We start from the raw sequence: 22,368 nt of genomic DNA on the forward strand, positions 1-22,368 counted from the left end.
GGTGAGATGTTAACCACCTCGCCTGGTATACAGAAGTGTGTGGGTTTGATCCTGACCCCTGACTTCTTTTATATATTTGGAGTTTTCCTGTCTCTGTCTCTGCCCGTCGTCGTGTGGATTTTTCTCAGGAATCCTCCGGTTTTTCCCCCCACATTTAGAATCAACATCACGCGTTTAGAGTATTTAGCCGCTATACATTTCCACATGATGAACCACTTCGTTGAATTGTAAATATAGATTTACCTCTGTGGAGGTGCTTTATAGTTACATTTTTACTGGTAGGAACGAAGTTGTAAACTGAGTGTACCAGCCTGCAATAGATTAATGTGTCCGTCCGTCCGTCCCCTTGCAATACTTTAACGAAGTGAAATCTCGTGCTGTTGGGTGTAAAATCAGCAATAGACAGCGCAGAGACATGACAAAATTCCAGTGTTCCTACCAGCCCACCCTGCAGGGACCTGTTTCAAAACGTTCAGAAAATCGGTTGCGCCGATGCCTAAAAGCAGTGGCGGTTCGTGACATTTCCACTAGGTGGGGCTGTTGTGAGTGACCCCTGAAAATATGGTGTTCTAATGAAGAAAAACCTTGTCATGCTATTGGCCTTCCCGTGAAAGTGATATGACTGTCTCATCGACCAACGGTCGGCATTTATAAACAATACGAAACAAAACAACAAAGCAAGCAAATGCTGGCCCCATGACCCTCAAGTCCACACTCCACAACCCCTTTGACACTTCATGGGACCTCCCTTGCCATAATTCCTTACAAAAGGTTTCAGTTTGGTGTTTTAACATCTTAACACCTGTTTTAGTGCCAGAAAGGGTAAAACATATTCTTATACCCTTTGACACTGCCTTCTACACCGTGTAGGCCGTGACCTGCTATATTTGCACAGTGCAACCTCGCGTTGTGACATCGTAATTACAGCCATGGGCGCCTTTTTCACCACCCAGAATGGGTCTCAAACGGTGTGGCTAAAATGCAAAGCTAATCACAATGAATGAAGGGAAATCTCTCACTCGGACGCCTTCACAGCCAACCAGAGATCTCCACGAGGGACAAATGAGACTGTGTTGCAACGGTTTCTAATGTGAACAACTTACAATGTTATATTCATTAGACAATTCACGTTAAAATAATCATTATATTAAAGTAAATGTAAATACAATCAAACAATTTATAGAAAAGTATTTTTTACAGATAAATTATTTTTCATCTCCAGCTGCTTGGTGGTGCGACGCCCCAACGCCCCTAGTGGATGAACCACGCCTGCCTAAAGGCATTTGCATGGCAATCAAAGCCCCATCTCGCGTGTTTAACATGACCACTTCATTCGTTTTGGTCTTGAGATGCGGCTACATCAATGGACATCGTACAAATCCCAGCCGTGTTGTTGCGTCTGAAACACTTCACCTGTCTCTTGTCGTGCTGTTGTCTGCTGTTGTTGTGTTGTTGTTCAACCTCCACCTTGTTTGCTGCAGAGAGTGCAGAACACCACGGACACCCTGGAGGACTTGTCTGGGCGAAACATCTCCGACTACCTCGTCAAGACCTACCCACAGGCCATCCGCAAGAGGTGCCACACGTTTGTGTCCTCTGTACTCAGTCCTCATTCTAATAATTATAATAGTTAGTACATTTGGTATTAACGCCATTGCTATAGCACGAGACTATCACAAAGGCACTACGTTTCACAGGTGGGTATAGTGTGTCATCAGAGGGCAATATTATCGCGTTATTTACCAATTTAGTCATTTGTAAGTGATTTTTCTAAAATGTATATCATGTATGTATTTGGACCGTGAGAACGACACATATGGCCGACTCTTTCTCAAATACCGTCACCGGGATCTTTGAACGTCCACGGTGGACCGGACGAAACTTTTTTTTTTGTTCACCAGAATTCTCGGTTTTAATTCAACATCTCATCACAGAAGAAGCCTCGCAATGGGATGGCAATGGTCTAAGGATCATCATTATTATTATCATTCATCCACATTCATGTTTTGTTTCAGGTTACATTTTGTTAAGAGGTGAACAGTAGATAGCAGCAAAGCGAACAGATTTCTGGATAGAATATTTTAATATATATGTGTGTGTACCCTCACATTCCTGGGCTGTGTCCGGGTATTTAAATTTCCTCCCACATGTTCAAACAGTGAGGAAACAGCCTAACATTCCAGTCAGCATCCCATTTTAGGAATATGTTATTTGTGACTTGTACTTTAGATACAACAAATGTTTATTTACTTTTATCTATATCTATAAAAATATATATTTTTATGCACATTTACAGTCTGAAGCACAAGTACTGGGTGAATGAAATCAGGTATGTTACATAATGCCTGCTCACACAAACCTAAAACAATTAAATGTGCACTGATATATGTACGAATATTATTTTTGAAATGACCACTATGAAATAATAAAGTACAAAAAAAATTATGAAATGATATACAGTAAAACCTTGGATTGCGAGCATAATTCGTTCCGGAAACGTGTTTGTAATCCAAAGCACTCGTATATCAAAGCACTCGTACATCAGTTGCGATCACGTGATGCTCGGCAGACAAAGTGTATACGTACTACTCGTATTGCAAGACCTCGTTTATCAAATTAATATTGATTTAAAATGTTTTCTCGTCTTGCAAAACACTCGCAGACCAAGTTACTCGCAATCCAAGATTTTACTGTACTAAATCACTATTTCATAGGTTTATGATTTGGCATTTCTGTGTTCACACTTCATGTTTATTGTTTAGTCTGTTTTATATTTTGCATTTTTTTTCCTCTCAGATATGGGGGCCTGTCTGTTGGCAAGAAGAAATTATCACATTCTGCCTCCCCCAAAGACATGGACATCGTCTTCACGAATGTCAAGAGGGTCTTCCACATTGAGGTAATAATAATAATCATAAGAAGACATTTTATTCAGGTCTGGCGTTAGTGGGTAGGCATGATAGGAAATAAAATCACGGTGACATCAACCACGATTGCAAGTCAACTATCATAGATTTACATTCTGAGTCACCCCTCCTGGTAAAGGCAAATAATGGCAATAGACAAATACATACTTGCACATTGTCTTTGCACAAGAGGCCTCTGTCTCAATTTCTTGTCGCCTGGTTATAGATACAGTTCATATATAAAACTAAACTATAAAAAATATATATTATTTTACCAGGTAAGGTCCACTGAGCCCATATAGCTCTTTTTCAGAAGCGACCTGGCGACAAATGAGTGCTCACCGAAGTGGCTTATCATGTGGAAATATATTGCAGCCAAATACTCTAAAGGCACGTTTCTAAATGTGGTGTAAATAGTCGGAGGACCCACAGAAAAATACACATGAGCACGGGGAGAACATGCCACCTCCAAATATACAGGCATCATGGTTGGGATCGAACCCACAACCTCCTGTATACCAGGCGAGGTAGTTAACGTCTCACCACTGTGGCACGTACAGCCCAGTCGTCAATACGCTGCAGGATGAGAGCCTCCGCCACACCATGACCGGGTTGCGTGGGTTCATTTTACCGCACGTCACCACAACGTAGCCGTTTGCAGCCTATAAATCCCGCTTTTACACATTGACAGTCATTCATTTAAAACAGGGGTGGGGAACCTTTTTTCTGCCATAGGCCATTTGGATATTTATAACATCATTCGCGGGCCACGCAAAATTATCAACTTAAAAATTAGCCTGTTATATTTGGTCAAACATTTAATTAACTCACCCCTAATGTGATGGCTGGAACTGCTTCTCTTTGGTGAGGCGTGTGATGTTAGCTGGTATTGATGATGCTCCTAGATTTATTGAATTTCGAGTCCCGCCTGCGGTTGCCTTGGCAGGGCCAGATCAAATGATTTCCTGGGCCTTATACGGCCCGCGGGCCGGACGTTCCCCACCCCTGATCTAGACACTCTCCAGACTTTAACCTTATTAGAGACCTGATGGGATGGGGCATGTTTCAGGTGGTTGCGTCATTGGCACATGTATTTTTGCATGCGTACATATGTATTTGTTTATGAGCAGCAGTTAGCATGCTGCGCTACGAAGCCGGCGACCCGAGTTCGATTCCCTCAGCCTCAAATGAGTACCTCGTGTGGTGTGTAAATATCACCACTAGGGAGACAAAGACGGCTGAGCGTGGTGCTGGCCACCCACCCCCTCGCGTGCCGTGCCGGCCTTCATAGGTGTCTTGCTAACAGCACTTGCCCCAACAGTCTGTTACAGGCTATATGGGGTATCTTTGTCTTTTTTTTTTAACAAAATGTGTGCTATGTTGTTAATGTTTTCAGAACAAGGCTGTTGATGTACTGTACAGTGGCGTCAAAGACATGGTGTCCTTCCTTGGGCCAAAGGAAACTATCAAGGTCAGTTCACCATGGATACGGTCCAACGTAGTCTCAAACGGCAGACCTGGATTTGATGGCGGCCATTTTAAAATGAAAACAAGATGTCGCTGAGCTCCTCTTGATCATGGCCAGTTTGGTTTTATTCCTCAGCAACGAATGAATGCAGACCACAGCAAAAACAAGAAGTGTAGCCAATATACACAACAAATGAGAATAAAATAAATCGGAAGCCATACTACTTGAGACTGCTCTGCTTTTTTGATCCATTCCATTTGAGTTATTCGTACCATGTTGGACAATAATAAGCGTTTAAGTTAGTCTCAAATTGCTTATTTTTGTGGGTTAATTAATAATGTGTCCGTTTCACAACCTTGGAACCAAAAGACCAAATGTCAGTTTAGTCATTCTTAATATCATCTGCATTTCTTATATTATAATAAAAATCTCAATCACTCAAGTCCGAGGGGAAACAGAGTCACGTGTACAGTTTGTCACTTATGGTACATAATGTCACCTCGCAAAGAATTCCGCCAATTACACTGACCCCCTACATTGTGTGTGGCAGTAAAAAAAAGTATTTACCTCCTGTTGTTTGCACCGTGTTCGTGCGATCGCTCAGGTTTGGTTCAACAACAAGGGCTGGCACGCCATCGTGGCCTTCATGAACATGGCCAACAACGCGGTGCTGCGCTCGAGCCTGCCAGCGGGCACCGACCCCTCAGACTACGGCATCACGGCCTACAACCACCCGCTGAACCTCACCAAGGAGCAGCTGTCGGAGGTCATGCTGTACGTAGCTCCGTCGCTGTAAATTACGCTTTTTGTGCAGCGGGGTTGGGGGAGCGGTAGTGGGAGGGGGGCGGTGGGGGGGAGGTGTGGGAGGGGCGAGCGGCCAACGAATGCAGCGATGGCACTTCATAAGCTGGCTTGTTGGGCCGGGGGACCTGTGAGCGAAACGAGCAAAATGGAAGGAATATATGTCAACGACACTGACCTGCTCGTTATACTGATTATGGACTGCGTACACCTCCCTTCCTGCATCCGTCTCATGCTGCTCCACCTCCTTCCTCCGACCTGCCCCCCCCCCCCCCACCGGAATAAGCTAAGTTAAGTGATCAACCAAATGGAAATATTGTGGGGGGGGGGGGGGTTGTAGGTCATTGGTAACCAGCCGGAACTCATCAACTCACTAACACTTGAGAACATAGAAAAGGAAATAATACAGGTGTTAGTTAAGATTTTAAACCACTAAATAGACATCCATTACAAGGCATCAAGTCTAAATTAACCACACACACTTGTGGAAAAACGTGCAAATAAGCATGCTTTGATAATGTATGCATTATCCTTAAAACTGATTGGCCTGCACCAGAGACTCCTTTCTGGTCTTGTCTCACCACTGGTATTAGACCAGAGCACAATGCCAAAAGGTGAATGGCACAAGAACGGTCTTGTCAAGGAGTGTAAACCATCACGCAGACTCTGGTAATTCTCGCAGCAGCAGCTTTTAAATAACCATTGAACAAAGACAGTCATTGCATCGCGCCCTTTAAGACGCGCTTCCGCGGCCGTCTGGAACGCTCTTCCTTCCGATATTAGGAAGCCACTGGAGCTGTACACGTTTAAATGTAGATTAAAAACTCATTTCTTTAGAACTGCTTTTTGTGTTTAGTTTGTTGTCCTTCCAACAACATACATAAAACACGGATTCGAATCCAGGATCGCAGAGGTGAATGTCTGGTACTTAAAAACAGCATTATCCCGCCCTGAGCCACCTGACTCAAGAGCTGTTCCGTCTGAACAGTCCCCTGGAGCTCACAGCATTGCCTGTACGTGCGCCGCCTCTTTACCTGCCTCCAGGCTGACGACATCGGTGGACGTGCTGGTATCCATCTGCGTGATCTTCGCCATGTCCTTCGTGCCGGCGAGCTTCGTGCTCTTCCTCATCCAGGAGCGAGTGAGCAAGGCCAAGCACCTGCAGTTCGTGAGCGGAGTGAACCCGACCATCTACTGGATCTCCAACTTCGCCTGGGATATGGTGAGTGGGGGGTGGGGGGAGTTGGGGGGGGGGGCACTCATAATCCTGTCTAATCTACTTTTTTCACATTTATAGAGCACCTTCACTCAAGGCGCTTTAACATAGGTGGCAAAACGGTGACACAAAATTAAATGATTTAGATGGCAGGGGCGTGCTACAAGGATCGAGGAAAGCATGACAGCGATAGAGGGGTGCTTAGGGGATCACGAAAGGATAGGGGAGGGACGGGAAGGAGTGGAGGGGCGAGGGGGAGGGAAGAGGAAGGGAATGGGCAATAGAGAAGAGGTGAGGATTTGAGAGGAATGGAAGGAAGTTAAGGACGGGCACTGCTCAATGTATAGGGGAAGTTTATTCCAGTCAAAGAGGGGGTACTCATAAGTGGAACTTCTCTTGCATGTGCGGTTAGCAAACCACGCGCAAGTTGCTGTAATATTTCCGTGTTCCCTGCTGTCATTGTTACTACAATGGTGCAAGACTCGAATGTTATTGGCTCCCTCGATTGTTTCCACTGCTCATTGTGTGCAACGTTATGATTTATTCGCTGCTGTAACTTTAAAATGTTTTCAACAAGATCCTCCGCGGGGGTCACCCTTGTATGTATATATTTATAGAGCGCCTTCACTCAAGGTGTTTGACAGCTTACGGCTGAATGTTTCTTATCTGCGTAAAAAACAACAAAGATTAAAATCAACCAATCGATTGATCTGTCGGGTGTCTCTCCCTCTCCGTAGCTGAACTACACAGTGCCGGCGACGCTCGTGGTGCTGATATTCCTGTGCTTCCAGCAACAGTCGTACACGTCCGCTGCCAACCTGCCCGTGCTCATCACCCTGCTGCTGCTCTATGGGTGCGTGTCCTCCTTGAGTCCCGCCCCGTCACTTACCCAATACAACTCGTATGTACTGTATGCTTGTTGAACTTCTTTCGCACCGTACCTAGCCAACCGCACTAATCGGAGGTGTGGGAGGATAACAAACCAAACGCAAAAAGCAGTTCTGAATAAATTGTTTTTCAATCTAGATTTATAATTGCATAGCATCAGCGGCTTCCTAATATCGGACGGAAGAGTGTTCCAAACGGCCGCAAAAGCGCACCTGAAAGCGCGCGATGCTGTGACCATCTTTTTTTCGATGGTTAGCCAAAAGCCGCTGCTGTGAGGATGACCGGAGTTCACGTGATCATGGTTTATGTTCCTTGACAAGATCAGCAAGGTTTTGTGAATCACTTTTGGTGAGCATTTTGTGACGTACAGGACAAGGACATGTTTTTGTTTGCATGTTCACCACATGTATGGTTAATGCAGACATCATTCCTTGCAAAACGTTTCTGTTTGGTGTTTGAACATCTTAACACAAACTGTTTTATTGGCAAATAGGGTAAAACCTATTCGTATACTTTGATACTAGCAAGAAAGGTCCTATGTTGTAGCTGCTTACCCCGAGTTATAAAATAAAAAAAGTTTAGTGTTTTTAATTATTTAGAATGGCACTAAATTGGTTGACTATGCCTAATGAGCTGACTTAGCTGCTAACCTGGGTTGACTAGCTTTAAACCTTGCATCACTGAGCCTAACTTGGGCTTGCTTGGCCCAACCTGGACTTACCTTGCCTAGGTTGGGTTTGGTAGGCGAAACCTGGGCTGACGATGCCCTGCTGGGTTGCCGAGGCTGCGGTTAGGCTGACCGTGCGGCGCTTCGTCCGTGTTTCCCCCTCCCCCCCTCGTTCGCTACAGGTGGTCGATCACCCCGCTCATGTACCCAGCGTCGTTCATCTTCCGCGTGCCCAGCACGGCGTACGTGGTGCTCACCTGCATCAACCTCTTCATCGGCATCAATGGCAGCATCGCCACCTTCATCCTCGAGCTCTTCGAAGATGACCAGGCGAGTCCCTGTAAAAGATGGAGAACGTGAACGGCGTAAGCCGGTCGCCATTGTAGGCTATCGTCTTTGTCCTCCATTTTGTTTGTATTCCACTGGTGCGTTATGAGGCGGTGAACGTGACATTGCACAGTTGTCATTGTATGGTCACTGGTTGGCATTGTACGGTCACTGAAGCTGTGCACTTTTAAATCTCTATTGAAAATTATTTTTTTTCGAACTGCTTTTTGTGTTTAGTTTGTTGTCCTTCCCCCGCACCTCCAATTAGCACGATTGGCTATGTACGGTGCAAAAGAAGTTCAACATACAGCAAACTTATATAAAATATAAATTTTTATAACATTAGTATTTTTGAATGTGGTCATGTAAACACAATGTACAGACAGATGCTGACACCTATTGCACAATTGAAAGACGAAAGACTCTCCTGGCAGCGACTGTGGTTACGAACACCAAACCTTCACCGTAACTTCGCACTTCCCCAAATATAAATGTGAAAGCGGTGAATCTGTAATTCACCAACTCTCAAAGACAAAGCAATTGATTGGCTCTACAACTTAGAAATGCATCTCTAATAGTTGCTCTTGATTGGCCATACGAACTTTTCATCAACAGACAGATCAGTAATATTAATCACAATCATAAGCCACATACTTTGCCTTCCTTTCATCAGAAAAAAACCCATGCTGAGGTCCCTTACAATGTACAATCCTTCACATGTCTGTCCCGCTATTGTTCAGTACCTTGAGCCTACAATTTAAGTTACAACCAGGCACTATTCAATTAAAACACTTTAATAGTTACAGATTTTAGGAATCTAACGCCACATTGTCAATGATTGTTAATCACATTAAATTTCTCCTTTTTCCTTTTAAATCTTTCCCTTCTAAGCTCCAAGTTATTTGAACCGCCCGTCAACTCCAAGTTCCTTTCGTGTGTTTTCTCGGATAAATCGCGTATTAAATTCTACCGTCAATGATTTTGCAAAGTCCGATCTTTCTCTCCCGTTTATTCATTCGATGTGAGCTTGACCGGCCTGACATAGTTGTCTCAACTTCCCCTGTTGCAACAGAACCTCAAGAGGATCAACTCCATTCTCAAGCAGATCTTCCTCATCTTCCCGCACTTCTGCCTTGGCCGTGGCCTCATGGACATGGTGAAGAACCAGGCCATGTCGGACGCATTTCAGCGATTCGGTAAGTCGGTTGTTGAAAACGAAAACGTGAAAATTAGGTGTGGCCCTTGCGTGGGTAAAGAAGAAGGCTATTGAAGTGACTTCAGGCCTATTACTGCAACGTAATCTTCTGGCCATTCTGTGTCAGAGGGTTATGGACGGCTTGCCGCAGAGTTTTAAACGGAAATGTCTTCGGCCCGTCGCATAATGCTGTTAGGACAATCGGAGCATAATTGGGACAAAAAATTAACAAGTGGAAACAAGAAAACAAAATTGCTGTTCGCAAATGTAGCTAATTCAGAAGGTGGTGGGTGGAGTCATTCCCTGTGCGTGAGCAGCAGGGTCTTTACCATTTAGTTTCACCTTATTCATCGTCATCCTCACTGCCATAAAAGTCCTGTCTCATCCGTGGGCTCTTGCCTGGTAAAATAGAAGCAACTCCCCAACTCGGTGGTCAAATGTCACCCATTTACTTAGTTTCTTTGTCAGTGAACACCACAGGACATTCAGAAAACACAGGGTGCACTTTGTCCCAACAAAGGGCAACGTTCCCCTGCATAGCCTTTAAAATACTGTTGGGGAAAGTGCTGTCAGCGAGCACCTATGAAGGCTGGCACGGCACACAAGGGGGTGGGTGGCCAACATCACGCCTGGCCACCTTTGCCTACCTAAGTGTTTACACAAAGCACCAATTACTCGTTTGAGGCTAGGGGAGGCCTGGGACTGGTTCACCGGCAGACTAATAGCCACTCGCGGGTCGGTGCAGCATTCACCTTGTACATATGTATGTTGAACTTCTTTCACACTGTACGTAGCCAACTTTGCTAATCGGTGGTGCGGTGTGCCGCTTTGGGCACAGCTGCCATCAGGGGGTCTCCTAGGTGAAAACTGCAGCTTGGCATTGCGATTGTTGAGATGGGATGTGACGACGCAAGGCGCTCCGAATTTGCCGAGGCATTTGCAAATCCTTGACAGTTTCTTGCACGCTGTCGCCCCCGCGCATCTCCGCAGGAGAGAATCGCTTTGTGGACCCGTTCAGCTGGGACATGGTCGGCAAGAACTTATTTGCCATGGCCGTGGAGGGCATGGGCTTCTTTATGATCAACCTGCTGGTGCAGTACCGCTTTTTCTGGAAGCCCCGGTGAGTTGCTGCACCGCAGCCCCGGCCCACACAAAAAATGAGGCACCCCACGCAATGTCGCTTTACCGATCGACCGAACGACCGATTGACGGACGGGCGAACGGACCCCGACTCTCTCGCAGGTCGCACCGCGGGAAGCTGCAGCCAGTTTCCGAGGAGGACGAGGATGTGGCACGCGAGAGGACGCGGTTAACCAACGACGAGGGAGGGAGCGATACGCTTGTCATCAGAAACCTCACCAAGGTGCGTGCTGGGTGTGACGCACGCTTTTAAGGGTTGTGCCGTATGGCTGTCGGATGCTTTCTTTATGGTTGTGCTGCAAAACTGTAAACTAAACTATTAAACTTTAAACCTTACCAGGTAAGGCCCGTGAGCTACGAATCTCTTTTTAGGAAGCGACGTGTCCACAAATGATGGCTCAACGAATTGGCTTATCGTAGGAAATTTATAGCAGCCAAATACTCTCAACGCGTAGATGCTGATTCTAAATGTGGAAGGAAAAACCAGAGTGACCCGGAGAAATCCACACAACCACAACAGCACATGGCACAACCTGACAACAGCACACGGCACACACCCGACAACAGCACACGGCACAACCTGACAACAGCACACGGCACAACCTGACAACAGCACACGGCACAACCTGACAACAGCACACGGTACAACCCGACAACAGCACACGGCACAACCTGACAACAGCACACGGTACAACCCGACAACAGCACACGGCACAACCTGACAGCAGCACACGGCACAACCTGACAACAGCACACGGCACAACCTGACAACAGCACACGGCACAACCTGACAACAGCACACGGCACAACCCGACAACAGCACACGGCACAACCTGACAACAGCACACGGCACAACCTGACAACAGCACATTGGTACAACCCGACAATAGCACATTGGGAGGTGCTGTGCAGCTCCCGCTGCCCGTAAATGCCCGGAGTGACCTGCCGGTGCCTGGCACGCGAACTGGCGTGACCCGATTGGCTCATGCCGACTTTTGTTTTCTCGCCGCAGGTTTACAATGGCAAAAAGAAGCCAGCGGTGGATCGCATCTGCGTTGGGATTCCTCCGGGAGAGGTGAGAGAGGGTTTCGTTTAAATCCTCGTACCAGGCCCGGGGGTTCCTATGGACCGTGGTTCCAGATGCTGCCCACAGATTTATGCCATATGGCCCTGCAGCCAAAACGAGGCTTAACACTATGAAACAGCCTGCAAGTGATTATTTATCTTTTTGCAGTCATCTCAGCCACACTAATCGGGGTACCACTTCTCTAACTGTTAGCACCTCTTGCAGTGACAGACGTGACTGAGGTACGGCTGTTGAGTGGTGACCGGCTGAGGGTATTTGAAATATCTATTTGACTGTCAATAGGGGAAGAACGTTTCCCACTTCCTGCCTTCTACAGCAGGGTGGAACCAATTAAAGCATCGGATTAGTTGCTGCATTGATGCTCGGTCACAACAGGCATCTGTAAAAAATCTAAAAAATTGGAACAACTCTCAACCTGGTTGGACATTCCGTACCATATTCAGGGCAAGCCTTGACATGTATGAGTGTGTGTGGGGTCGAATGGGGAGCGGTAGTGTAACAGTTTAGCACACTGCGCTATGAACTCGGTGATCCAGGTTCGATTCGCGCTCACGGTCGACACCCATGACGATTATCTGAACCGGTCCTGAGCCTCCCCTAGGTCGACTCAGCCTCGAATGAGTACCCGGTGCGGTGTGTAAAAATATCACCACTGAGGAGACACTGGCGGCCGGGCGTGGTGCTGGCCACCCATCCCCTCGTGTGCCGTGATGGTCTTCATAGGTGCTGCTCGCTAACATTACTTGCCCTATAATAATTTTAAGGCTCTATGGGGGTCTTTGTCCTTGGGGTCGAATGGAGACACTCAGTTGGATGGAGAGGAAGATAAATTCTAGAGCAGGTTCAGAAGGAGAGAAGTCTGTCATTAGAACGATTCAGACCAGTCAAGAGGGCTCGTCAAGAAGTGAGAGAGGTCGATGAAGGAAGTTCTGGGAGTGAAGGCTGCTGGGAAAGAGGCCAAGAGAGAGAGAGGTTCTGCTTAATGACTTTTAGGAAAGTAGTCCATGCGGTGAAATGAATAAGTTAAGGATGAGACAGGAGGATGGAGAGAGTTCGAGTGAGAGAGACCTCTGCCATCTGGCAGAAGAGCAAAGAGAAACGGTGTTTGATTTTTTTGCAGTGTTTTGGCCTGCTGGGAGTGAATGGGGCTGGAAAAACCACGACATTCAAGATGTTGACAGGAGACACGGACATCACAAGCGGGGACGCACTTCTTAACCGATACAGGTGAGACGAGCCAATTTCGGAGAACTCCATTACGCACCTCCGTTGAGCACGGTTGGCTACGTACGGTGCGAAAGAAGTTCAACATGCATTAATACATCACAGCGGTCAATGGGCATGTTACATGGGTACCTGTAAAGCCCCTTTTGCCAATCCACTGATGGATGAGGGCCTTGCAGGTTGTAAGGGTTGGTGAAGGCAGGGAACACTGGCGTGGGCACATAGAAGTACAGTAAACCCCTCGTTTAATGCTGTAGTAGACGCATTCCTGGAAAGTGCCGCGTTTAATCAAAAAACGCATTAAGCGAGGAATTACTGCTTACTGAATCACATTTGCACAGTAAAACTAGCCCGCAGTCATTCCATGGTGGGACAAAGATTTAAAATGAGGATACGCCACCGCGTGCTGTGTTTAGATTGTTGTCCTTCCCCGCACCTCCGATTAGCACGATTGGCTACGTACGGTGAAAAAGAAGTTCAATGTACATGCATACATACATACACGGTACTTCTTCTTTGGTTCTTTCGGTAAAGTCACGTAGAATGATAATAAAATAATAAATTGATAAAATAAAATAACACAATAATATTCTCACGACGTTTCGGCCACAACACAAGCGGCCTTCATCAGGTGAAGGGGGCGAGACTGTCTGGTAGGAGACAGTCTCGCCCCCTTCACCTGATGAAGGCCGCTTGTGTTGTGGCCGAAACGTCGTGAGAATATTATTGTGTTATTTTATTTTATCAATTTATTATTTTATTATCATTCTACGTGACTTTACCGAAAGAACCAAAGAAGATGAATCATTGCAGTCATGAAAGCTTTAAATCGAAATATACACGGTACTGTATCATTCCGCAAACTGTATCGCTAAGCCGCATAGCTCAAGAAAGTAGTTCGTCATCAACCGCTCAAAAACCGTGCGTTCCGTGTTGTGCAAAAAGTGTGCCCTAATGGATTAACCGGGTTATGGCGAAAATGCACTGTCGTGCAAATGCCGTGACGCGTGAAGCGAGGACTTGGTGTTTGGTACAACCGTGCATTCCGCAGCACTGACCCATGCTGCCCACAGCTTAGCCCCACAACTTAGGCCACCTGGTAGGCACGGTGGCCACCCCTCCAAGCATTTTCCAGGCTCAATGCTGCTTAGCTTCCAAGATGTGAATGTCAGGCGTATTTCTTAATGAACGACCACCACGAAATTCCCACTGTCTCCTCTGATCGTCCGCTTGTTTTCTTTCGTGTGCCAGCATCCTGACCCACAAGCGGGAGGTGCACCAGAACATGGGCTACTGTCCGCAGTTCGACGCCATCAACGACCTCATCACGGGACGGGAGCACCTGGAGTTCTACGCACGCCTGCGCGGGGTCCCCGAGAAGGAGGTGTCCAGGGTAGGTACCGAGCGGCGACCCTCGGTGTTTCCCTACAGTGCCGCCCCCATTCCATGCCACTCTGGGTAGTGCCACCCCCTTTCAGCGCCACCCCCTTGCAGTGCCACTCTGGGCAGTGCTGCCCTCTTTCAGGTGATTGAATGTTTTTTGTTTGTTTTTTGCTAACCCCAATCAGGTGGCAGCGTGGGGCATCCGCAAGCTCGGTTTGACCAAGTACGCGGATCGCGCGGCCGGAAACTACAGCGGAGGGAACAAGCGGAAGCTGTCGACAGCCATCGCCCTCGTGGGGTGTCCTCCCATCGTTTTCCTGGTCAGCGTCAACCCCCATGCCCCCTCCCACCCCTCCTACCCCCCACATCCCACCTTAACGGCCATTTATCATCATAATCCTCGTTGTCATGATCACCACTCAATATTCACACCGCTCCCCCTGAGCCGCTTGGCCACTCTTAAGGCTTTATTTCAGCCGGGTCTGTCCGGGTCAGCGACATGGAAAATATTTCCGATCCTAGCACACCACATCCATAATAGAGGTTTCTTGGGTTAGATCGCGTAAATATATAAATGTGTCCTTAAAACCCGCCACCACCCGACACAGCCAACTAGTAAGGGTTGTCACGTAAACAGAACGTGGCCAATTCATCACTAGTACAGCACACCGGTGTGTTGGAGAGCCAAGCCACAACATTTACAGTTTAACAACGTAGGCTTTCGCGACAGTCAGCGGTGGCGGTGGAAACGCGACGGAAAACGACGTCACTTTTAGCTTTTCAAAACGTCGTCAACGTCGCTTTTTACGGAACACGTCTCCGCACATCGTGTAGGTTTCCACCCCATCCATTACGCACACTGTTTGCCACTAACGAGCGACTCTTTCCTTTTTTATTAACGAAAGAAAAGAGAGAGGGCGGGATTGCGGGTTTAGCGGGGGAGGTGGAGGATACGATTTAGTATGGGAGGGGGGGTGCCAGTTACAAGCGGCGCAGAGGACACTAAGGCGGTCGCTATCCATACAGTTACAATTATTTGTATTTCTTTCAATTTCGATAGATTATCTAATTAGTAGTAGCTAGTTTTGCACAGAACTTCAACATTATCAAATCAATTGAGTGTCCTTTTTGGCACGCGTGTTCTGTTACTGCTGACAGTTGTTTTGGGAGTATTTAATATTTATCTGATGTTATTTTAGTCTCGTGCTGATAATTCGTCCTGTTTGCCCAATATAACGCCATACGTGCAGTTAATCCTGTACACACCTGCTGTTGATAGCTTCGGTAATACATCTTTTGTACCAGATATTAACTTCTGTATTTTATGTACCATGCCAAATCCAACTCGGATGTATTGTTTTTCCAAACATCTGACTAGTTTATCAGTTACTCCCACACTTGTTTTAATTACTTGGGCAGTTCAATGCTCGTGAAAGCTAACGTGTTAAACTGACACCACATCCAGTGCACCTGTGGGGCAATAGTCACATACCGCCCACTCCAGTCTACCGGTGAGCCGACAAATTAATTAATCGGTAAAAAATCAAGCCAAGCCCAGGTCGTGACTTTTAAAATGTATTAGTGATCTCTCTGACCCCTGACTTTAGCCTGGATGAAGACAACAGGGTGCCACGGTGGCTAGATGTTAACTACCTCGCTTGGTATGCAGGAGGTCATGGGATCGATCCCGACCCTGATGCCTGTATATTTGGAGTTTGCATGGTCTCCTCGTGGTCGCCTGGATCTTTCTCCGGGTTCTCCGGTTTTTCCCTCCAAATTAGAGAAACATGCATTTTGAGTATTTGGCTGCTATACATTACACACGATAAGCCACTTTGTTGAGCTATCATTTGTGGTAGCCAGTTCTGTTCTGAAAAAGAGCCATGTACCTCAGTGGACTTTTACCTAGTACAATAAAAAATAATAGTTCAGTTTAATAGAGGGTGACTGTAAGCTGCTCTGTCTGTGCAGGACGAGCCGACCACCGGGATGGACCCGAAGGCACGGCGTTTCCTGTGGGACTGCATCCTCAGTATCATCAAGGAGGGGCGGTGCGTGCTGCTCACCTCGCACAGGTACAGCCTGCTCATGTCGCATGTGAATACCCGCTCGTTGACTCGCTCACTCAGCCACTCACTTACTCACCCACTCGTTCACTCAACCAACCACTCACTCACTCACAAACTCAGGCAACTACCCACTCACCCACTCCTCACACACTCAGTCACTCACCCAACCACCCATTCAATCACTCACCCAACCACCCATTCACTTAATCACACAACCACCCACTGACTCACCCAACCACCCCCCCCCCCCACTCATTCACTTACCCAACTACTCACCCATTCAATCACTCAGCCAATGGCCCTTCCACTCACTCACCCACCCACCCGCTCACCCATTCGCTCACCCATGTGCCCGTGTGCAGCATGGAGGAGTGTGAGGCGCTATGCACGCGCATGTCCATCATGGTGAACGGAAGATTCCAATGCCTGGGCAGCGTGCAGCATCTCAAGAACAAGTGAGTGGGCGCTGCAAGTGACAACACGCTGAGACACGCACACAACAACAACCTCCGTTCACCACTAAGTAGTAGTGACGTCACCACGGCGGTGATAAAGACACACACCAACACTCACAGTACCGTTTCCCTGGTAACGGCACTCGGCGGTGGAGGTGACGCTGCAGGTTTGACAACGGGTACACCGTGACACAACATGTGGCCACAAAGGCCCCCCATATAACCTTCATAGATTGTTGGTGCTGTTAGTATACACCTATGAAGGCCGGCACAGCACACAAGGCGGTGGGTGGCCAGCCCCACGCCCGGCCGCCTTTGTCTTCTAAGTGACGATGTTTATACAGTGCACCAGGTACTCATTTGAGGCAGAGTCGACCTAGGGGTGGCCCAGGACCAGTTGAGATATTCGTCACCGGTTTTGGCCATGAGCAGGAATCGAACTCATGTTGGCCATGAGCGCACTTACCGCCATGCCACCGCACCGCGCAGACTCACACACACGCACACACAAAGACATGGATCCCCCATATAGCCTTAACAGACTGTTGGGGCAAGTGCTGTTAGCGAGCAGCACCTATGAAAGCCGGCACGGTACACGAGGGAATGGGTGGCTAACACCACACACTCACAGCACCGTCTGGCTTCCCTGATAACGTCACGCGGTGGCGGTGGTGGTGGTGGTGTTGCCGCTGCAGGTTTGGCGACGGCTACACGGTGACGCTGCGCGTGGCCGGCTCCCCGCCGGTGCTGCCGCCCGTCGAGGAGTTCATCGGCTCGGCGTTCCCCGGCAGCCTCCTCAAGGAGCGCCACCACAACATGCTGCAGTACCAGCTGCCCTCCGCCGAGTCCTCGCTCGCCAAGATCTTCAACCTGCTGGCGCTGCGCAAGGAGGAGCTCAACGTCGAGGACTACTCCGTCTCCCAGACCACGCTCGACCAGGTCAGGACGTCTGCTGGCGCGACGTTAAGTTTGGTGGCCCACCCGGGTTGTTGGGGCCCGGAGAGTCCATACGCGGGGTTGGTGCAGTTGAGCGAAGTTACGGGCAGATCACCCGCAATGTGCCCAATCGCATTCAGATCTTTGGAAGCCAAGCAGAGATTGAACCTGGACAGCGCTTTGATGGGTGACCACCAAGCAGGAGTGGTTAGGCATTGTGGGCAGTAGAGAGGGGGATGTGCAGCAGCATCCATTGCTGTACTCTACTCCCCCCCTCCAACTTCTCTCATCCCCTCCCGACCTAATAATAAACGAGAACTTTCAGCTCCCTGTCAATCCACAGCTGGATGTAGGCCTCCCCCTCACCATGTTGTACACGGGGATTGTTTGACCATACTTCGCTGCACTGATCGGTGCTGCCTGGTGAGGGGAGGATGAACCAGAGCCGGTTCAGATATGACTCGCCATCAGGCGTCGGGTGGAGACTACCTGAGTAGATCAACTCGTACCTTGTGTGCGGTGTGTAAACATCAGCACTGGGGGGGATGAAGGCAGCCGAACTTGGTGCTGGCCACCCACATTTATAGCTGCTGCTCGCTGACACCACTAGCCCCAACAGTCTGTTAAAGGCTATACGCGGGATCTTTATGGTTATGTAAATGTGGACGGGGGATTACAGAGTGGGGGGGGGAGTTCTGGTTGAACCCGCCAGAAATTTGGTGGCTTTGTTCCCTGACCCCTGCCTTGCTGCTTGTCGTTTGTCACAGGTGTTCATCAATTTTGCGAAGCACCAAAGTGACGAGGATCACAGCAGCATCATCCAGACGAGCGTTGTCTGAGCGGCGCCGCGTGGAAAGAGACTGCCAACTCAAATTTCAGTCTTGGATGAAGATGAAAAAAATTTGAAAAAAAAAAGTTTATATATTAAAAAAAAAACTGGTAACCTGCAGAATCAATGCAATGTATGTTGAGAGTAACTGTGCAATTAATGCAACGTATTTTCCAAAAAAAGAGTAGGTTTGCACTTGTTCACGCATCGTATATTAACGCGATTTTCTTGAAAGCCACATTGTTAGTTTTTAGAAAGACTTTTTGACGAGTTTGCGACGCACGTTGTTTAAAAGGATAGCATAGTCGCATGCCTGGGGTCTTGCATCTTTACGCCTTCCACAATAATACATTGTGAGGGCTTTTTTTCCATTACATATTTAACAACACAATTTGATTATTATCATTATAAATTTTATACGTAAAAAAATACCCCAACATTTAACTTACTATTACTGTGCTTCAGTATTGGCACCAAAGTGTGAAACGCCATTTTGCTTTTTGTTGGACACCACCCCCAAAGTTGGGTTTATTTTAATTTGTCCGTCGTTCCAGGTATTTTGCTAAACGCTTTCGAAGGTGATGGGCATGTTGGTATTTTACTGTGCACAATTTGGGGACCATTGATAAAACTGCAGATGTCAACTCGTGATTATGGACCGAGGCTCCCGTTGTTCTTCCTGTAAGAGATCGAAAACAAAACCAAGAGGCTTCCTTTGTGGATTGCCCGTTGTCGGCTTGATCGAGGTCTCGCTAAGGGGGTGTTTACTTGAAAAATCCTGAATTAGTTTATTTTTTACACAATAGGGCACCCTGCAACGTACGCAGTAGCTGGTCTGCTTCAAGGTTGCAAATCATGATGTCATATGTGGACATCTGATCAAAACTGAAATCAGGACTTCTTTGTAATAAAAAAAATACCCAAAGTGTTTTTGTTTTTAAAACACTCTCCACCCCGAGCAAACACTGTCGATGCTACGTTGAAAGAACAGCAACGTCTACGTTTAATACATTTCCATTTTCATTTTGGTTTAATGTTTGCAGAAACTCTTTGATTTGTTGTACGGTCATTGAGAAGGCTTTTTTTGTTTGGTATTCACCCCCAAAACGATTCTTTAAATGACGGATATCACGAACAACTGGAAACTCCGCAACATACTCAAGTGCGAGGCATCCTTTTTGTTTTTTTATTATCTGTGGCATTGCTTTGCTCGTTGAAAAAAAAATCAATGCAAAGACAATTTTTTCACATGGTTAGGAGTTTTTTTGTTTAAACAAACAAATTCATTGTGCTGTGGTTTTTTTGGTGCTTTGGTAAATTGAAAATTGTATGCTCTTAACGTTTTTGGCTGTGTTTTAATTTTAAATAACCGAAACCAAGAAAGCAAGCGTATGAATATTATTTCATACCTGTGCGCACTATCAGTGCCGAACATTATTTATCGCTGTGTTAACAATTCTTAAGGATTTTTACGATTGGTGAATCAGGAAATAATTGTTCTGATTTATATAAATGTGGGTGTATGCACGTACTGATTTTGTACGCATCCTGCACTCAAATATAGTACACTCTCTAGTTTGGCCAAATTGTTTATGCCACAATGCCTGGAGTGTTTTGTAAAGTTAACTCAATTGCAACGAGCTTTACGAGTCTAACCATTACATGCAACCTAAACGATAAGAAAGTACTTCCAAAGATTGCCATTCAGAAAAAAATAAAAATTATGCACCAGTTATAAACTCGTCGATGAAGAACATCACGGGGACCCGCTGCTGTATTTGCGTCAAATTATTTCATTGGAACATGTTAAGAGAATCCTATGCATGTAAGGCTTTATAATTTTCTAAATCCACCGGAAAGTGTTGAAGGTTGTTTTACAAAGATCCTGTGGTTGAAATTTCAAAACTGTAGTCATTAAGGGAATCTGAAATGTCCCAGCAGGTCTAAGGCACTTATACTATACATTTTATAACATCTGTCCCATATAACGTACGGCCATTACACAATCCAGTGCAGGATGAAGGTCTCCCAACGCTGTCGGTCACAGGGGTTGTTTGATCATACCTCACCATGCTGGTCCACTGCGTGTTGGTGAAGTTCCCATGGACTGGTCCGGATATCCCATTTGTCACCGATGCTGATCGTGGCCAGGTCATCGGATTCATAGCACAGTGCAGTCACTGTGTTCACCTCTCCACCCCCCGAGCGTATTATATGTTACATTTCAGCAACGTGGTTATGTCATCCTGTTACATAGATGATTTTTGTTTGTGAAAATGCACACATCATCCGAATTTCAGCTCATTCAATTTAGAAATCTTAATGAAAGAACACCCTTCTTCAAATGTTCACACTTTTATGTATATTTGCTCTGTTGGAGCAATATTAATACAATTAACAAGAAGCAAACCCCATTGCGCAAAGATAATTACACTAATTATTGCCTTCATAACCTCCAATTTTATATGATGGCATATTGCAGTCACCAGCCACTAATGCGCAGAGGACTTGAATCGACTTGAATCCTGGACGAAATTTGGGTTCAACTTCTGATGAAGCCTGTGGAACTGTTAAACCACATTGCTGCTGTCGAACCGAGAGTGACTTGGCTATACGCTGGGTCACAGCTATTTTGGGTTTCATGGGTGTCAGGACAAATTCATCTTTATTTAGATATGGCTAAGAGACACCCACTAAAATGTTCGCCACTGATCAGTGCGCTCACACACACACGATCAACACACACATTCACACAGTCATCACAGTATACATACTCGCACTGAACAGCACAGTTACGCCACACTCGGCACTCGTACAGTCAGCACGCACACATTAAGTCAGCACACACACATTAACAGTCAGCACACACACATTTAAGAGTCAGCACACATTAAGAGTCAGCACACAGTCATACAGTCAGCACACAGCACCCATGCGTGTTAGGGAACTCCCAACTTCCAAGGTGTCTATTGTAACCCTGCTATGCATATGCATACACAGCGAGAGATGGCCATTTATGGCAATGTTTACCATTCTATCCTGTGTTTTCATGCCACAGAAATAAGACTTACACAGTTGTTATCCAGAGGTTGGCTTTGGAAGTATTGTGACGGTTTTACACACACTGTATTAGCGGCTTGCCATCAGGTACATTGATTGGTCAATATTGTCATTTTCATTTGCACTGTCATTTTCGCCACTTATAAAACATACAACTGACAACCACTTTGAGTGGTGATTTCTCATGTTTAACTTTTCGCTTTCAATTAACATGTTAGTTTATTCGAGTGACAATTTGGTAATTATCGACTTGTGATTTCTTTTTTTTCTTAATTCCTGTGTACTGTAGAATTACTGTAATGTGAATAAAATTTGGTGTTTTTGTTAAATGTAATGGGTTGTCGGTGTTTTTATTATCAATATTCCCAGATTTGTTTCTATTTCACGTGACTGCAATTCCCGAAGACCTGCCTGCTTTAGTATTTTATTTCGCAGTATGTTTTAAATTATTGAAGAGTTTGCATGTTACTCAATAGATATTAGATAACCACTGTGTTCAGGTGTCCATTTAGAAATTGGTGGGCCATCAGAAAGAGTTTTCAACATTTAATGATCAGAATGCCGGACGATTTAAACAAGTCGTGGAGTGTACAACTCATGACATCCACTCTCTGGCCTCTATTCATGTGCTTTAATGAAACGCGCCTGCCCGACACGTTTTATCTATTATACACATACAGTATTTCCTTTGAAGGATGTGTTGAGTTTATTTTAGCT

The 22,368-nt window shown here is 46.4% G+C and overlaps 1 protein-coding gene across 4 annotated transcripts in view; it reads left to right on the forward strand.

Annotated features, from left to right (window-relative positions):
* ABCA7 (ATP binding cassette subfamily A member 7) overlaps nucleotides 1–21,985 on the forward strand; it is an 84,627-nt gene extending 62,642 nt beyond the window's left edge. For all 4 annotated transcript variants that reach the window (XM_032970622.2, XM_032970623.2, XM_032970624.2 and 1 more), the window contains 19 exons: nucleotides 1,482–1,576; nucleotides 2,297–2,329; nucleotides 2,797–2,899; nucleotides 4,303–4,377; nucleotides 4,979–5,148; nucleotides 6,220–6,397; nucleotides 7,129–7,244; nucleotides 8,129–8,276; nucleotides 9,346–9,469; nucleotides 10,459–10,588; nucleotides 10,711–10,831; nucleotides 11,621–11,683; nucleotides 12,816–12,922; nucleotides 14,171–14,312; nucleotides 14,488–14,622; nucleotides 16,274–16,377; nucleotides 16,734–16,826; nucleotides 17,522–17,765; nucleotides 18,530–21,985. In XM_032970622.2, the coding sequence (XP_032826513.1) occupies nucleotides 1,482–1,576; nucleotides 2,297–2,329; nucleotides 2,797–2,899; nucleotides 4,303–4,377; nucleotides 4,979–5,148; nucleotides 6,220–6,397; nucleotides 7,129–7,244; nucleotides 8,129–8,276; nucleotides 9,346–9,469; nucleotides 10,459–10,588; nucleotides 10,711–10,831; nucleotides 11,621–11,683; nucleotides 12,816–12,922; nucleotides 14,171–14,312; nucleotides 14,488–14,622; nucleotides 16,274–16,377; nucleotides 16,734–16,826; nucleotides 17,522–17,765; nucleotides 18,530–18,601 (2,253 nt within the window). In that variant the 3' untranslated portion in view covers nucleotides 18,602–21,985. The remainder of the gene's footprint in view (nucleotides 1–1,481; nucleotides 1,577–2,296; nucleotides 2,330–2,796; nucleotides 2,900–4,302; nucleotides 4,378–4,978; nucleotides 5,149–6,219; nucleotides 6,398–7,128; nucleotides 7,245–8,128; nucleotides 8,277–9,345; nucleotides 9,470–10,458; nucleotides 10,589–10,710; nucleotides 10,832–11,620; nucleotides 11,684–12,815; nucleotides 12,923–14,170; nucleotides 14,313–14,487; nucleotides 14,623–16,273; nucleotides 16,378–16,733; nucleotides 16,827–17,521; nucleotides 17,766–18,529) is intronic.
* The last annotated feature ends 383 nt before the right edge of the window (nucleotides 21,986–22,368 follow it).

Source organism: Petromyzon marinus, chromosome 44, assembly GCF_048934315.1.
Source record: "Petromyzon marinus isolate PM22_M1 ecotype Great Lakes invasive population chromosome 44, UKy_Petmar_22M1.pri1.0, whole genome shotgun sequence".
In the NCBI taxonomy this organism is placed as follows: domain Eukaryota; kingdom Metazoa; phylum Chordata; class Hyperoartia; order Petromyzontiformes; family Petromyzontidae; genus Petromyzon; species Petromyzon marinus.